The sequence below is a fragment of the Puntigrus tetrazona genome, chromosome 22, assembly GCF_018831695.1.
Source record: "Puntigrus tetrazona isolate hp1 chromosome 22, ASM1883169v1, whole genome shotgun sequence".
Taxonomy (NCBI): domain Eukaryota; kingdom Metazoa; phylum Chordata; class Actinopteri; order Cypriniformes; family Cyprinidae; genus Puntigrus; species Puntigrus tetrazona.
The window spans coordinates 8846476-8865373 of record NC_056720.1 but is presented as its reverse complement, the minus strand read 5'-3'; the positions used below and the strand labels follow the sequence as shown (position 1 = coordinate 8865373).

The following is an 18898-nucleotide window of genomic DNA, read 5'->3' as shown; positions in this document are numbered from 1 at the left end:
TCTAACAACTGCGCCCTAAAAACTCCATAACAACAGCCTAGTAACATGCTACAATCATTTAGTAATTGGCACATTAGTATTTGCATAGCAACATCCTGGCAACAACCCAGGAGGACACTCTTGCAACTGCTTAGCAAGTTAAAATCATAGAGAACGTCCTAACAAAGACATAGCAACAACTGCAAAATGACATGCTAAAACCACACAGAATACCTTAGCAACTGCGTAGCAGTGGCTCGGTAACCACCTAAAACACCTTAGCAATGATATAGTAACACCTTAGGAACTGCACCTTAGTGAATCCATAGCAACAGCCTAGAAATGTACTACAGCTGCTCAGAACACATTAGTAACTGCATAGCAACTTCCTGGCAACAACCAAGAACACCTTAGAAGCATGTTAAAATGTTGGAATCATTAAGCAACATCATATCAACACCCTAGCAACTGAATCTTAAAAACTTCATGCTAAAACCACACAGAATACCTTAACTGTGTTTTGACAACCACTCAGAACACCCAAAGAACTGTTTAGCAACATGTCAGAGTCAATAAGAATACCTTAGCGATAACAAAGCAACAACTGCAACGTGCCAAAAACACTCAGGACACCTTAGCAACTGCATAGCAACATCCTGCCAACCACCCAGAATTACGAAAGCAAGTTGTACTTGGGCAACACAGAAGTTTTTTTTATGACGTGTGTGTGAAGTGCCTGACTAACACAACATTTCTCACTCTTTTCAGATCTATCTTCGCCGCGGCTCCTGTTGGAACACATGACCCTCCTGTAGCAACAAAACGTGAGAAAGGTACACCAGCCTTTTTTTTTCTTAGCGACCATCTGTCTGCTTTAATTGCCCCAAGCTTCCTTTGCTCTCAACATGCCCTGGCTTGTAGTGTTTGAGGAGACACCTAAACGTTCGCTCACAAGAGGCCTGTTGTCATCGTAGAAGCCTCACAGACTGTTTGCTATCAGTTGAGTGGAGTCTATAAAGCTTTCGAACTGTAATTAAACGCGACCCCACGCCCAACAGGAAACATACATCAACGTGACGTATTGCACGTGTAGTGCATCTCTGGTCTTCTGGCCTGGTCCAACAAGGTGGACCCTCCCCCCAAGCCCTTTCCTTCACCATCCCAGGCTGCTCCTGTTTCAGGAAGCCCGGCCCTGTCACTGATCCCATGCTGGCATTTTTCCCAGGATACCCCTCCCCCGATCCCATTTTCCCTCCAATCCTCAGTACCCTCCCCCACCCAAACCCTTTTCCCCTCCTGTCCTCTGCCAGTTTCCCAAGATAAACAAAGACTTCAGTTTGTCTGGGCTCCGGCAGGGGTCAAACAGAATGAATAGCGGGGCCGCGGCGAGGGCTCTTTCTCTCTCCCCTCCTTGAAAAGATCACTGCCGAATTGTCTTTGTGATTGTGCTCTTGTTTGGGGGGGAAGGGCGTTGAGTCATTGTAGACCAGTTTCAAAGTTCTAACTGCTCTGCGGTTACGACTTTTAGTTCCCTGTTTGGTTTTATTGCACACTAGAGCTGGAGTTTCCCCGTTTTAATTTTGTAGTCTCACATGAACGACCTAATCTGAGATAATCCGTGTTACGTGATGCTGTATTTTGGCATTACTTGTCAACCGATCTCAATAAAGAAAATACTAGCACAAATTGTATCTATTTTCTTCGCTACACTCTTAAAAATAAAGTTTGTTGGCAACTGGTTTCACCGTTACATTCAGCGAACCTTTCATCACGCAAAAGGTTCTTTTAGGTTTGATGTTCTTCATGGCTCTTCGAACAACTGTTCCGTGAAAGGTTCCAAAAAGGCTCTACAGCAGAGTCTCCCTTTGGGAAGGTTGAAAATAGATGATTTTTTGATTTTGTAGTCCAATTTTAACCAATCTCAAAAAAAAAGATTTTGCCTATTTTTGTATCTTTTTCGTTACACTCCTAAAATATAAGTGTTCTTTATTGTCATCTGTGGTTCCATAAAGAGCTGTTACATTTATGCAACCTTCCATCGTACGAAAGGTTCTTTAGGGCTCTTTTAAGAACTGTTTCAAAGTTCCAAAATTGGTCTACTGCGAAAAGTCTTTGGAAACTCCATTTAGAGTGTACCGAAAGAAGGACTGATCTTTTAACTGATGGCAGATGGTTTGCTAGTGTTTTGAAGGCTTCTGATTAGGTTCGGTAATTCCTGCACGCACAAAGCAGATTTGAATGGACAATGACTCCTTTAAGCTGTCGTGTGAATATGGGAGAGTTCACATTTTGGTTTGTGAGATTATTCTCTGACTCGTCGCCCATCCCCCCCATAGGGGCTTTTGGAGGAATACTGTATGAATACCTTGAGAAATAGGTGGATGAGTAACTTTGTGGAGCATTGCGGAGACTGATGAGATCATTGACGAATTGCTTTGTGGGTCACTCCAGTTAATGTGTCAATGCAGAGGTGTCCGTCTTGCTGAATGAGCGGTCGAAAGATTTCCTGACTTTCTGTTTGCTCTGAACAAAAGAACTGCTGGAGTAGATCTTGTCTCTGCTTGTATCGAGACTGGTGTTTTGTTCAGGCATCTTTCCGCCCCGCTCTTTTGGACTGACCATGTTAAACAGGGACAAGGCATGGCTCTTAGCACACAATAAATCACCTAAACACCTAAAACAGTCCTTGACATCTTATCTTTATTGCTCGAGAGTCTCTTTTTGTTGCTCAGTGTATCCTAAAAGTTGGGGATTGGACACTAAGCATTGAGCTTTGGTTTGATATTACTTTTCTAAATGGTCATACTGTTCACATTTGCCTGGCCTATGATAAAATAGCCCTGATTTATATTTGTCTGGTGGTATGATATCAGAAAGTGAGTGTTTATACATATATATATACATATACATACCTACATAGATTAATATAGATATTAAGTCAAAAGAAATCTGATCGTTTATCTGATCATTTACCAAAACTGTAATCAGACCAACGTTCTCGCTAAATTTCTCAGCTTTTGACTCAACATTCCAGACCCACATGCTCTCCTACTGCACATCAGCAGGAAACGTTTTCACAACTTTACTCTTTTCCTCCCGCCCACCCCCTTTCCTTCCAGGACAGAGGAATGCAGGAGCGAGAGGCCAGTCAGGAGAGTACAGCTGCATGCGTTTAAGCATGGTTTGTGAAACAGCCAGTGATGTTGCGTCACACGCGACACACATTTTCAGATCTTTATGTTGATTCGTTGACATTTTTAGATCTATATGTTGATTTTGGATCAGTGTCAACGATTGCACGAGCTGTTACGTTATTAAAGGAACTACAGAAATTAGAGGAAAAGTCCAGCGTCGGGCCACTCGTCAGCCGCTCCGGCTCTGTTACTGTTCTGCGCTGGTGTGGTCAGCTGACTCGGCTACGGCCGGGATTTGACTGACCCACATTTCTCAAACAAGCACGGCGAGAGAGCAGCTTTACTCATGCCTTCTGGTCTTTCTCGAGGGAATGCATCTATCAATAGCTACTCATGTCTGTGTGAAAGAATGCAGCCGCACCGGGCATCAAGCTGGTTCTTCTGGAGTGAACGTCATGTTTTTCTCAAATGTTACACGCTAAATATTTGAACATATTGTTGAAAACACTTAAGATATTTTTGTACCTGATCTGAGCCTTTAAAATCACTGCCCCCCAAAGTCAGTGACTGCTATCTAGTTATTTGTGACTGTAGAAGGGTTGTATCATTCTAGCAGTTCAGTTCTTATTATATTATATATAGTATATTAGTCTACATTTATATGCTAAATTACAAATTATTTAAATGATTGTATATTTTACAGATTTTGTATGAAAATACTCCATATCATTCAAAAGTTGGGTCAATTTGTTTTTTGTTTTTTGTATTTAATACTTTTTATCAACGAGGATCTTAAATTGATAAAAACTGATAGTTAACTATATGTTTTGAAGAAATGCAGTTTCCTTTTTTTTATTTACAATTAAACACATCTGTTTACAGCATTGATAATAAATCAGCGTATTGGAATCATTTTCTGAATGATGATGTGAGACTGACTGGAGTGATGCTTATGAAAATCACAGGAATAAATTCTATTTTAAAGTATATTCAAATAGAAAACTGCTACTTTAAATTGTGATATTTAACAGTGTTATACGTAAATGCAGGTCTGGAGAGCAGAAAACAATTTTCAAAAACATTTAAAATCTTTCTGATCCCATGCTTTTGAACGCTAGTGTATATTTCATGTAATTAAACATTAATAAAGGCGTAATAACCATAACTCTAACTATTGCACACTCACAAAAATGAGTATGTCTGAATATGACTTGAAATTGGAGGTTTTACATGACCATGGGAACCCACATTAGCTTAATCTTATATAGGTGTGTCCTTTTTACGATTCTTTTGACATGTATGCTTTTTATTGTAACTTATATTAGATAAACAGATTTTTTTGTGCGCATTGTACAAGTCAGGCTCATACAATTAGGACCGCATTCTTGCACAGTGAGATTAATACATTTCTCATAATTACATAAAATGAAACATTTTTTGAGCATAAAACCTTTTGCTCATTGTAAATTATGAATCATACCGCCTCCATTAATAATGCAAGACATCGCTCAAGCGATGTTTCTACATGATAAAAAGGTTGAGAAGTCAATGATTCTGTTATGACTGTTCTCTCTTGTAGGATAAGGCATGTCATGTTGAACAGCCTGGGACCGAAGACGGGGCCCTGGGAGAAGAGACAGCAGTCTGCGCTGAAACTGAACCCTGCATACCACACATGCTTCAGGGGCACAATAGCTCTCTTTACAGCATGCAGTAAAAATTGCCTGGAAGTGATGCCGTGGAACAGCAGCTGAACATTCTTGTTGTTCTCGAACTTGTCGGATCACTTCGAATAGTTTTGTTTGGGAAAGCTGCTTTTTAGTATTCGTATACGAACCCTGAATTCCTTTTCATCGACTGTTATAGTCGAAAACAAAGTGTGTGAAACATGGTTATTGCGGTTTCATTCGAAATATATAGAATTTAGAAATATGAAACTTCTTATATCTACATGTGGGTGTATATACACCATATAGATCACAAACTTCAATTTGAGACGGTGGTGTTGTGCGATTATTAGCTAAGTTCTATTTAGAATCATAAGAATCTGCCATTTAAATGATTCTTTAAACGTTCCATCACCGTGGGAACCTTGAACGTTTGAAATTTTGAAAGTGGATGGGGTGTCATTCTCGGTCACGTGGACAATCACGTTTCCACTGGCGGACAGAAAGCACAGAAACAAGCGGGGGTCGTTTCACATTTTTTTAATACGTGAGCACCACGTAAATCGTCATGATACCAAAATACATAGATCCAGAATGCGACGCACAATATATACACACTCGAATATTACAAAATGTACAGGTCTTTTTAAAACAAAGACGTTAAAACAGTGGCCTGAACCTCGTACAGTCAAGTTTGGTGCGATCGACCCTGAATCGGTTCGGTGACAATGTAACATTGACCTTCGTGACACATTTGCATATGTTGTAATACCACTCGCTCGCATGGCTTCATAATGTCTGAGAGTTCAACACTTCCGAGGACTGCGGTAGATCCCAAGTAGTAGCACCGGCATTCAGATACCTCCTTCGCTGGGAAAGGCATGCCCGGACATCTCACAGGCCAAACCGAGCTTGTGCGCTCGCGCTTGCTGGGAAGTCCCGCGCGACGACGTCGGGCCCGACCACGTGCTACCAACGCGCTCAGCTCGACCCGGATGAGCACAGCGCGACGCGGTTAGAAAGCTACTATCGCCGTACTCCAAGGGTTCAGGTTCTTCAACATTTGGTCGCAGCAGATCTGTCCGCTGTCCTCGGCTTCGGACTCGGGTTTGGCGCCGTCCTTGCTGAGGAGTCCTGAGAAACTGGAACCGAATATCGTAATGAGGTTGGACACGTTACTCGTGTCCATCTCCTCGGCTTCGTCGTCCTCTTTAGCGTTCGAGGAAGCGACTTTGGTCCTTTTTTGAGGCGAATCGCCACTTTCGGTCTCCTCCGCGCTCCTTTTCCTGTTTGAACACACATGCGTTTTGGGCGTTTGACGCGATTCCGCGTCCGCTTCGGGCGTCGAGCCGCACTCTGCTACTGCAACGCCCGAGGGACACCCCTCGGGTTCGCTGCTGGCTTCCGGCGGGGTTTCGGGTGAATCCTTTGCCACGGGCTCCGGCGAAGGGCTTTGCTTTTGCTCTTGTTGCGAAGTGGAAGTGCAATCCGCCGGGTCTGACTTCACCTCGTCGCCGTTTTCGCGACACTCCCGCTCTTTCTCGGGCTGCTGGGGCTCCTCCGGGCTCTCCGCTGTGGAGGGAGGGAACTTCTCCCTCTCCGAGTCCGTGATGTCCCATTCGCGCTCGCCCTGAGCCGCGTTCAGACACGCGCCGCTGTAGTAGTCGCTCAGATAGACCTGGCGCGCGCTGCGAAGCACCAGCGAAACCAAGAGGTTTTTATGCAGTTTAATGCCGCCTCGCTGAACGCGCGAGTTGTAGATCTTCCCTAAGGAAATGCTCATAATCCGATGGGCTTCCACTTTGTATTCCATCGCTGGAATCGGTGCGGCAAAGTTCACAGAGGCACAAAGTTCGCCGGGCGTTCCGCGTTTGATTTCCTCTAAGGATCGTCCCCAAACAGCTACCGCGAATTGGCCACTGGCGCGGAAACGCGTTAATAAATAACGTCCAAACGGTCTTTTCCTCCCGTAGATTAAATCGTCCCGTATTTTGTTGACACAAGCCTCATTCTCATTCATAAAATACAATATTTGTGTTATCGGGTGAGTGTAGGAGTTCTGAATACCTCACGCATTCTCTCCAGCACTCAACAATGGTCTAGGGAGGAATGAGACCGTTTCTATTTTTAACTCGCTTTTATACCGCAGCGTCAGCGGCTACACTAGCCAATCACGTCTCGAGCTGCTTTCTGCCAGCGTTGTGAATCACACCCCGCCAAATGGGCGCCGACCAATGGGAGAGCGCCTCGGCGATGAGTCATATTTAAATACTAACGTGGGAGAACTGCTTAAAGGGACAGAATTGTTTTCAAGCTAAAAACGGCCACATATCGCACGACCCATTGTGTTTGTTTAACTATTTTAATCGATAAATGCAAGGCGAGCTATTTTCAAAACGCGACGTCGTTCTTCCAAGCAAACAGAAACCAATAACAAACCAAAATCGACGCATACAAGATACTAATTCACGTTAAAGTAGCATATCTGTTGTAGGCTCCTTGATTCATGTGCTTAGTTTCCGAGAAAATAATTTAAATATTCGCATTATTGTAAACCGTTTCCGCATAGCAGCTCGTCTCCGTCAACGCTCAGAAAAAACGTGTATACTTCCCCTTTAATTTTTTCAACCGACTTCCTCGACTGATGTAATGGTTTGTCTGCCGGAGTCGTGTCACGTGACTCTATTGTGCAAAACCATTGCGGTGTCTGGGCAAATGTGAATGGAGCTGCTAGTGGGGGGAAGGGCAATGTTTTGTTTGAAGAAACAGCTACGTGAGCGACAGCAAACGGTGTGGGAGACTCGACCCCGAACCGATGATGATGTGTCGGAGCTGCGGCGCTTCCATTATTCACAAGTCGTCCCGTAAACGAGCCGTCCGCGCGCGCGCGCCGGTGCGCGAGATCGCCCGCATGAAGATGTGGGTCATAAACAAACCTGACAGGAAGAGCGCGCTATGACGCAAGACACCTTCAGAGGTTGTTTATCTAAATATAAACCACCACAGTCATCATGGCTGCCGCGAAATATCCGCGAGAAAGCGTTTTGCTCAAGTGCATCGAGATGCAGAGCGCGTTATTGATCGACGAGAATGAATGGAGTGAAGCCACGCTGCTATTTAAATCACAACCCAGCTGTGGTTAGTGAAGGGATGCAACACAGGGTCAAATAACGCAGGCTCACATCCTCATCTTTTCAATTTCGGGTGTCCTCGGTGGTGGGAAACTGGCGACCTATACTATAAATAAAATTGATTAATAATTTATGCAGCTTTACTCGCTAAGCCGAGCTGAAGTGTTTCCAGCTGCTTTGCTGGTTTTACATCATACACAAAGTCTGCTTACCGGCGGATAGCGCTGGTGTGGATAGTCAGCTAATGAGAAGGTGTTGAATAATGTATGAAGCGCTGTTTTAGTGTAGGCAGAGGCGCAAAGCTACGTTTATTAAGAGGAAATAGTCACAGGCTCACAGTTGTGGCATTTTGAAATTATTTTAGATGGGGAGGGGTTTAGACTGGAGGTGTTGAATTCATGTAATGTATTAAAGAAAACCCCACTTCAAGATATATATATATATATATATATATATATATATATATATATATATATATATATATATATATATGTGTGTATATATATGTATATAATATATATATATATATATATATATATAATTTTTATTGTTAAATGTTTATTATTATTGAATAATACGATTAGATTTTAAATAAATTACTAAATTATTATTAATTAAATCAATAGTAATAATAAAAGCAATATTATCATTACATGGAAGTGTAATATTGTCTTAGATGCTATATTTATATTATATTTATTACTATTAATAACAACAATAATATAATGTTCCATAATAGTGTATAATGTACTATTATTCGGTTATAACAGAATACGATTATATTAAGTCTCACTCTGTATGTGTGTGTGTTTATATAATATTGCCTTATACGCATTTGAACATATCTATGCCTTCTGTGGCAATGCTGCTTTGTTCTTTTACTGCAACAAGCCAAAACAACTCACGCAGAGCACGCCGGTGTTTGTTTACCGGGAAGCTGTGTGTGTGTGCGTGTGTGTGTGTGTGTGTGTGTGTGTGTGTGTGTGTGTGTGTGTGTGTGTGTGTGTGTGTGTGTGTGTGTGTGTGTGAGTCTAGACTCCGAAGGACCCGGATGTGATTCCGCCGAGCAATGGCGGCTGAGCGGATCCGGGCTGCCTCCCACATGTAAACAACACATTAAGCGCTCTCCTTTGTTTAAGAAAAGCAAAAGCAGTCGTGATCGGGAGCATGAGATTATCGCACGAGGGTCGACTCATCTGAGCACCGAAATGTCGATGGAAGATCCGTTTTTCGTGGTGAAAGGGTGAGTTTGTTGCCTGGGTCGGCGGCTGTTAGCGAATATCAGGTGACTTGGAAACAAAGCGAACTGTTTGCTCGAAGTTTTTTTCCTTATGATTATCGGTTTTCTGTTCGCCGATGCTATCGTTGCACGCGACCGCTCCGGGAGGTCGCGTGCCGCTACGCTTTAAACGGCCGCTTCGTCGAGATCGTTATCACGTTGCCATGGTAACCGTTATTATCGATCTTCCCACCATTGTATCATGCCATTAATCGATATCTGCGTCGTTTTCCTTTTAAGTGCTATTGTTGTGTGGTACCAGACATCTGCTCTTTGATGCGCTATACTCAATATAGGTGAATATGTAATATTGTACACTTGGAAGTGCCATTAGAATACTAAATAGTAGAAACAACTAAGTAGTAAAACAATAGAGCTGTGCCATTCCCAGAGATATCTTCACCGCACCGTAATACATGTCCAAAAACATGGGACTTTTTTGGGATTGTACCGTGGTATATTTGTAAGCACACATTAATACCATGGTGTCAAAGTCCCATAGTACAGGTCTAAAAATGAAATTATCGTGTTTTTTGAAGATGTACCTTGGTATACTTAAGTACCTTAGAGAGGCACCTGAATATAAAGTGCTATAGTATTTTCATGTGACGCCATCATTCAGGGTTGCCAGGTTTTCACAACAAAACCCACCTAATTACTACCTAGAAAAATAACGTTTTGAGGTGTTCCCCAGGAAAAATCACGTTCCTGTGGATAAAACACACATTTATTTGTGGTTTTCCCTGGTAAAATTCAGATTGCCTTGTTCGTTGAGCACCGTTGGCTTCAGGCGTTGCGAGTTCGAGTCCCGGCTTGCGGACCTTTCCCGATCCCGTCCCCTTCTCTCTCTCTACCGCTTTACTTTTTTATCAGCTATGATACTGTCCTATCAACATGTAAATATATTAATTGCAGGGGCTAAATATCACGTTAAGGGGTCACTTAAAGTAGCTCAAACTCAAACTGTTGGGTTCCCCGGTTTATAAAAAGCTTTGATGGATGATTTTTATTAGAGAGGTGCAGAAGGCTGTGAACACAGCTCAGGGGCTTCATCAGAGATGGATGGAGCTGCTACAGGACTCGGGTGGAGCCAGTAAGGAGGAGGTGGACTGGACCACCAATGAGCTGAGGAACAGTTTGAGGTCCATTGAATGGGACTTGGAGGACTTGGATGAGACTATCAATATCCTTTTGCTTCTTGGAGGCCTAACTTTTGGACTTGACGTGGTTCAGGTGTTGATATGTTGTAGCCTTAACCTTGTCTTTAAGTATTGTGGAGGCTAATCCAAAGAAGTTCAATCTCGATGCGATGGAGCTGGCCAAGAGGAAAGCCTTCATCACTAGCACAAGGCAAACAGTCAGGGTGAGCAGATTTGAGAGACTTGCACGCATCCGCCTCAACGCCACATGAATATCTCTAATTCATTTTCATATTGCAGGAGATGAAAGATCACATGGCTAGTCCGATGGCAATTACGGTGTCAGAGAGGAAAAATCGACAGGTTTGTAGTCACACTACGAAAGCTGGAGGAGCCAGATTATGATTGGACAGTGTGCATATCGCCTCATGATGATTTGTGATCTCGCATTAGACTTTAATGGGTGATGGTGGGTCTCGTGGCCCAATTTGGCAACCAAATGCAGACAAGTACACCAGACTGGACCAGGAGCTGCAGACGGCAAACTCGCAGTTCATAGAGGAACAACAGACCCAGCAACAGGTACATCAATACATCAGTTAAGAAGTGATTATCGCGTGATTAGCAGGATTGTGGCCTGTTTATGAGCACCTTGTCAGGACAGTGTGTCATTGCAGCTCATAGCAGAACAGCAGGATGAACAGCTGGAGTTGGTGTCGGGAACGATCGGTGTCTTGAAGAACATGTCTCAAAGGATCGGCCAGGAGCTGGATGAACAAGCTGTGTAAGTCACCTTGAAACTGGTGAAGTTAGGTAGGAAACCTTTGTGTGTGTGTGTATGTGCAGTATATATGTCATTTAATGTAATTATTATCAACTTACAAATTTTTTGTTAATGGACAATTATGCACATAATTTATAGATAATTACTTCTATTCTATTATTATTTATTAATAATAAATTCTATTTATTAATAAGAATAAGAATAATAATAGTTATTATTTATGAATTATTTTTGTAATATAAATGTACACACACACATACATGAAATTAATATATATATATATATATATATATATATATATATATATATATATATATATATATATATATATATATATATATATATACTTTTATTTATAAAGTATTTTGAATAAAAATAGCTATATACACTTATTGGAAAACAATTATATATTCTTAATACGCTTTTTTTTTGTTTTTTGTTTTGTTTTTTTAAACCGGAGGCCTATTTCATAAAACAAGATATAATGGCCAAATAACCCAGGTTTATTTCAGTTAGTCTGACGCATTGTCAGTGGATTTAGTTCAACTGACTGAAATAAGTCTAGCTTATCTGGTAAACTTTTTCATGAAACAGGCCTCAGAACACTCTGTGAATCACAAAAACAGCATTTTTATTTGTACTTTTATATAAAAAAATATATATATTTTAACTTCATTTAAAAAATAATTTTGTAGTTTATATATATATATATATATATATATATATATATATATATATATATATATATATATATATATATAGTAATATAGTTTATCATTTTTTTTTATTAATTACACATCAGAGAGCTAAGTAGTACATGAGAAATTGACCTGTTTTTAGTTTTAGTTCTAGTCAGAGCGGGTGATTTCACAGACCTCTTCACTTTCTGTTTCGATTCTGACTGAGCGTCTGGTCTATTTTCAGAATGCTGGATGACTTTTCACATGAGATGGACAGCACTCAGTCCAGACTGGATAACGTCATGAAGAAGCTGGCTAAAGTTTCTCACATGACCAGCGGTGAGTAAAACCGCAGCGGAAGAGCAGACGCGCTCTACAGTTAAAATCTTATTCTGTTTTTGTGTAAAGCCGAAATTTGTCATGATTCGTGAAGCTGGCGCTCTGTTTACTAGCCCTTGACTTCCCGTTAAAGTTAAAGGTGATTGGCAGCGTCGCCCTTATAAGGCAAAGCTTTAACAGGAAGTCATACTTCCGGACCGTCTTACAGGAAACGTTTGGTTGAGAGGCCACTCATTAAATCTGAAACGCATCTGACGTTTGTGGGAAACATTTAGTTCTCCCTTCATCCAAAAACCTCTTCTGCAAATCCAGTTGAATCCGACTGAGTGTTTTAACCTGTTCTTCTCTCGCTCGTCCTGCAGATCGGCGGCAGTGGTGCGCTATCGGCATTCTCCTGGCCATCCTGTTTGTGGTGATCATCCTCTTCATTGTTCTGTGAACAGCGCTCGGGACACAAGCAAACCCTCTCTCCATCTCTAGCCCGTCATACAGTAGATCGCTGCTTCTTTGTACCTTCTTGCTTTCTTATAAACAGCCCAGACTGAAATCAAACGGGCGACATGGCGTGTAAAAACAAGGGCTGTTTTTTTCGCGAGCGCAGAAATGCTGTCTGAATCATTTCGAGCTGTTTCGTAATCCAGGGTAAATCGTTTCTCTCGAACGGACCACGACTTTTAACACTTAAAGGGATAGTTCGGCCAAAAAAGGAAATTGCCCGAGGTTTTACTCGCCCTCAGGCGTTTTTAGGTGTAGATGGCTTTTGAACGAATACAGTGTTATATTAAAAAAAAAACGTCCTGGCTCTTCCAAGCTTTATAATGGGTTTTAATAAGACTTAAGACGCCAGAAAAGTGCATCTAAAAGCATACAGACCTTCTGAAGCGAATTGATTTTAAACATAGAGATTTCTTTCTCACACAAACCCAACAGAAGGCCTTTATCAACCCCTCCCGGAGGCTTTTTATGACGGATGGATGCACTTTTTCCAAAATCTCAGCACCCATTCACTTGCGTTGAAAAGTTTGGGAGAGCCAGAACTTTAATATATGGGCTGAGGGTGAGTAAAACGTGGGGCGTTTGTCCTTTTTAGGTAAACTATCCCTTTAAACGGCTAAAAGAATCAAGTGCTACTGTAAAATATTGCGTCATTTCCTGTGCAATGCTTTAATAGTCGCTTTAGACCACTGTAAATAATCAACACTAACTACTAATTTACTAAACACTGGAGTCTAACAAACCAGATACTGTTTAAGCGGGTATGTTACTGATCATACTAATGCAAATGAGTCGTTTTACTGTCTGTCTTGTTCATTTCTGTGTGCTTTGTTTACTTTTTTAAAAATCGATAATCGGTTAGCAGCGCGGTTTGTTTCTTTGAACGGGAACGTTAATGTTTCGAACACTCCGGATAACCGCCTGAAAGCCTTGAAATGATAGGCTAACAATTAACAAAAAGTTACTTTAGTAAGCATTAAATGGGAATTGCGTGACAATTGGTTATTGATCTGTAGAAAGTCTGAACGCGTTTCGGACCGAACATATTTTAGTATTAAAGCTGCGTTCGAGAACGAAATGGTTAAACGTAAAAAATCAGCTGAAAATGTGCTCGCCGTCGAAGACGTAGATGAGTCTGTTTGTTCATCAGGACAGATTTGGAGAAATGTAGCATTGCAGCGCTTGCTCGCCAGTGGATCCATTGAAGTGAATGGGTGCCGTCAGAACGAGAGTCCGAACGGCTGATGAAAAGGCTTTAACGGTCAGTACATTTTCGGCTAATTTTTGAGTGAACTATTTCGTAGTTATAGGTCACTGTTTATAGCCAGGGCTTCAGCGCAGATGAGGGAGAAGCTACGTTTCATTTTAGAAAGCCAGACACCTGTGACAAAACGTTAGCTTGCGTTTCGCATTCTTAGCTGCTCGGCGAGGACGTTCTTCCGGTATTTACAGTATATATTTTTTGTTTGCGCTATATATTTCTACCGCTAACTCCAATGGAAACGTATGAAGCAGCAGTCATTATTTGTTGTCTTTCGACAGCGCAACACTACATATTCTGTGAAAAACATGAGTACATTTGTCTTATTATATATTCGCGTTGTTTTTGTTTCGTTTGTATGCCGTTTTAAGAATCTCTTGGGTAAATCACACAAAAAAATCGTTTTATTTCACCCCGAAATCAGAAAATGTTGTAAGAAAATGCCTTTTTACGTGGATTATTATAGGCTACAACATTATGTACCTGCCAGTTAAGCATTACTGTAATATGAAAAATCATAACAAATGCAATTTAGTTTTAATTTTAAAGTTCAATTTGATACGTTGAACGTTGCTGCGGTTGTCAAACGATTATTCGCAGCCAAAATAAATGTTTCTGGCGTATTTACATATATATATACGTATTTACATATTTACATATGCAATATATATTTTAAAAATGTGTACGTTTATACACAAATATACTTCTATCATAGATGCGATTAATCGTTAGCACTAAAATGTCTTAATTTTTCACATTACAGTAATGAGAATTCCTTAAAAAAAAAAAAATGTGACCAATCATGAAAATTATACAAAACAAAACCTTTGTGTGATTTATTCTATGTTCCAGCTTTCTGTTTTCGAACAATCTCCACTCGTTTTGTTTGGTTTTTTTAAAGCCTGAGGAGAAGTACGGGGAGTTTGCAGTGTTTTTATTTCTCAGACATTTCCGTCGGCCCACATAATAGTGTTCAGCTGATTCTGACTGCCCTCGGTCACGTGACGCAGCAGGTCAGCTCTGATTGGTTCGAAGCACGACTGAATCGATTATGCAATTTTACGATACAAATAAAAATGATACAATTGCACAACTACGTCACTGTTGTTGAGCCTCGGTGACGGAGCGGAGAGATCAAGGTAGTGAGCGGGCTCGTAAACGCTGTTCTTCCTGACTCGGTGAATTTCAGTTGTACGTGTTCGTGTGTGTGATGTGTGTTTGCTCCTGAAGAGAATGATAGAAAGGATTGTTGTTTTAGCCCTCGTTGTTTCTCCTCTCCCATGTACCCAGCACCCCTCAGTTTGTCACTGTGTGAAGCTCAGAGCCCCATTAAAAACAAATCATTGAGGAAAAAAAAAGGGTGTCCGATTGAATTCCTGTTGATGTGAGGATATGAAAGGAACGCAAATACAAACGAATAATAATCAATAAAAATATATATGAATTTATTTACGTGAAAAGATGTAAAATAAATTTTTGATTTGTGTAATGAGTATTGGGTTATTTTTTTTAATTCACAAATATACATGTATTGTTTTTATAATGTTATATTCTGAATAAATATGTTATGTTATGTTATATATATAATTTTTTTATCTAAATATATAACTTATATTGTTAAAAGATTTTAATTATATTATTATTGTAAATTATTGTATTATTATTGTAAAGTATTTATTGTATAACAAATCTTTACAGATTTTAGTGCTATCAGTCACACCATATATATATATATATATATATGTGTGTGTATATATATATATATATATATATATATATATATATATATATATATATATGTGTGTGTGTGTGTGTGTGTATATATATATATATATATATGTGTGTGTGTGTGTATATATATATATATATATATGTGTGTGTGTGTATATATATATATATATATATGTGTGTGTGTGTGTATATATATATATATATGTGTGTGTGTGTATATATATATATATATATATATATATATATATATATATATATATATATATATATATATATATATAAATACACACACAGTATATATTTTTTCAAAATATATGTGCACACTCATGTATTTGTATTCTTATATTTTTATATATAAATATATATTTATTAACATAATTTCTTAAATATATACATGCATGTGTTTGTATTTATATATTCATATACTTAATATACACAGTATACAAACATAGTACGTAAACAAACTATGCACTAATGTATGTATAAAAAAAATAATGAAATGGTGTAATATTAACATTATTTATAAATGCACACAAAACAAAGACAGCTGAATGTGTAGTGGTTGTGGTGTCAGGCTCTGGTGTTGATCTTTATTGATCCTGTAATCCAGCAGAGAGGGCCGTTCACCCCGATCTCATGACAGGTGCTGTCTTTCTCCCCTTCCTCCCTCTTTTGTCTGGTTCAGTAATGATTAGAGATCAACACCTGAGGCCCACACACACTGAACACACTGCGCTCTTATAGAGCTCGTGTTTATACAGAAATAACATCTGTGGACCAAATTTGATTTATTATTACGGTTTTATGAAAATTAAAATTGTTTTTTTTTATTTTGCATTTTAATATTAGAAATATAATATAGTAGTATAATGATCCTATAATATTATCTATGTTTGCATGCATTAGTATAATATGCAAAAATAAAAATCTAAATATTTAATACTACTTCTAATAAGTAATAATAATGTCAAATGTTTTAACTTGTGTATATAGTGCTGTATAGTAACATTTTTTTTTTTAATATTTTATATCGCATGACATTTTTGTGTATTACATATGGTTTTGAAGTTTCGTATAATATTATTATTATTATTATTATTATTATTATTATTATTATTATTTGTGGACCAGATTATGAAATATTACTCATTTTTAATATGATGAGTATATTTATATAAATGAACATATACATATAAATTTAAATCATGTATAATATTATATAATACTGTTGATGCTATTATATTATTTACTTTTGCATGTTTTAGCAGCAATATGGAAATATTAATATAATAATAAAATAGTAGTTTTTAAATTAATATTATTGCATTGATATTTATATTTGCATAATATATTTAATATGCAAAAGTATAATTTTTATAACTTTGTATACTGTACTGCATATATTTTTGTTTTTACATATGGATGTTTTTATATATTATATTAGATGGTTTTATATATTACATTATTTATATACATTGATTATTTTCATTCAATTATGTATATTTTGATTATTTTGATATTTGTGGACCAAACTGTGAAATACAACAATTTATTTTAATATAACGAATATGTAAATAAAATGTATTTTTGTGTAAATAAAATTAATACAAAATTACAATATATATATATATATATACACACACACACACACACACACATATATATAATTTAAAAGAATACATTATATTATTATATTAATTACATAATATTAATTTTAAATAGTATATGATACACACAGGCATGAAATATGGTGTTAAATATGTACTGCCCATTTAATATAATAACGTGTAAAGAAACATTTCTACAATAATCATAATTTTATTACATATTGTTATAATTTTGCATTTATATTGATCATTTTGTACTATCTTTTAATGTATATTAATAACAATATTATGTTTATGCAAAGTAAAGCATTGAGTATTGTTTATCAGTATCTTTGGCATATGTAGTACAAAATATTTAAAGCCATTTAATATGAAAATTCGTCAAGGAGAGCTATAGTAAGTGAACTATAAGGTTGTGCTCAAAATAGTAGCGGCTAAAACTGGCTTTGCATAGCTGGAGTGCTTCTAATGATGGATTTAAAGAGGCTGTGTGTGTGTGTGTGTGTGTGTGTGTGTGTGAGTGTGAGTGTGAGTGTGTGTGTGTGTGTGTGTGTGTGTGTGTGTGTGTGTGTGAGTGTGCGTGTGTGTGTGAGTGTGTGTGTGTGTGTGGGGCAGGCAGGCAGCAGGTGCAGCATGCAGGTCCGTGGTTGGGCTCCTTTATCCCGCAGTAAGTGTTGGGGACAGCTGAGCTCTCGTACCCGTGGGGAGGTGGAGGCGGGGAAGAGACACACTCCTCCGCCAGCTGAGCTCATTAGCATCGCGACACACAACACAAACACAACATCAACCCGCACTTGAGAGCGGCTATCAGGTTTATGAGAGCACAGGACCACTACAGGCCCACCCGGAGTCCCGTTAAACAGCTGCCGAGCGTTTCTTCTCGTCATCGTGACACGGCTATGAATACTGGGTAATGAAGGGTGTAATTGCTTAAAGATGAAGCCTACAGATGCGTATAAGCATCTATAACAACATGAATGAGGTTGTGCGGCTCAGTTAAAAAATTGGATTCATTTTGCAATTGTTCTGACTTGATGCATGTTGATGCATGACTTGATGCAATGCGTGTTTTTGATTGTTTTCTGTGTGTGTGTGTGTGTGTGTGTGTTTTCAGTGTGACCAGGACAGAATCAATCATTCTCTAATCAATAGGTGGAGGACAGGCGAGATTAGTGACCAGCACACGGGCCTCACCAAGAGCCCATCGAAAAGCCCAAATTCTGCACTCTCAGGGGCCATTCACAAAGATTGATGTAAAACGTGAAACAGGAGAAGTGAAGTGGGAAAAATATGGAAGGCATTGAGAGTCGTTTCTTAAAATTAAACTTGGTTAAAAAAAAAAAACACGAGCCCAATGGAAAATCAATGCAGTATGGCGCAAGAAACGTTTAGTTTCAATCGACTCACGGTCGTAAGGCGCAGAGCACGTTTTTGCATTTAAAAGCGTTTTCCTTAAAGAGACAGTACACCAAAAAAAATACAATTCTGTCATGATTCGCTCAACCTCACGCTCCCTCTCAGTCACCATTGACTTTAGTAATTCCGGCCGTATTCCTGCTTACACTAAAATAAGTAAAAAAAAATACACGAAGGGGGAATAAAACAAAACAAGCCGCACCTTTTAAAAGCCAGTTGTTTTATTTCATAGGAACACGTATAAATAAATGTAAGA

The 18898-nt window shown here is 38.9% G+C and overlaps 3 protein-coding genes across 3 annotated transcripts in view; 1 reads left to right on the top strand and 2 right to left on the bottom strand.

Annotated features, from left to right (window-relative positions):
- Nucleotides 1-5304: 5304 nt before the first annotated feature.
- ier5 (immediate early response 5) lies at nucleotides 5305-6910 on the bottom strand. Its single transcript, XM_043223379.1, has one exon. The coding sequence runs from the start codon at nucleotides 6798-6800 to the stop codon at nucleotides 5796-5798; it is 1005 nt and encodes a 334-aa protein (XP_043079314.1). The 5' UTR covers nucleotides 6801-6910; the 3' UTR covers nucleotides 5305-5795.
- A 2008-nt stretch (nucleotides 6911-8918) lies between these two features.
- On the top strand, nucleotides 8919-15377 carry stx6 (syntaxin 6). Its single transcript, XM_043223183.1, has 8 exons — nucleotides 8919-9154; nucleotides 10204-10373; nucleotides 10459-10553; nucleotides 10630-10692; nucleotides 10783-10911; nucleotides 11007-11113; nucleotides 12038-12132; nucleotides 12495-15377. Exons 1-8 carry the CDS (start codon nucleotides 9120-9122, stop codon nucleotides 12569-12571), a joined length of 771 nt encoding a protein of 256 aa, XP_043079118.1. The 5' UTR covers nucleotides 8919-9119; the 3' UTR covers nucleotides 12572-15377.
- Nucleotides 15378-18317: 2940 nt separating this feature from the next.
- si:dkey-121a11.3 (uncharacterized protein KIAA1614) overlaps nucleotides 18318-18898 on the bottom strand; it is an 18147-nt gene continuing 17566 nt past the window's right edge. Inside the window, exon 10 of the mRNA XM_043223774.1 lies at nucleotides 18318-18898. This exon is cut by the window's right edge and continues 1805 nt beyond it. The gene's annotated coding sequence lies outside the window, so the exon portion shown is untranslated.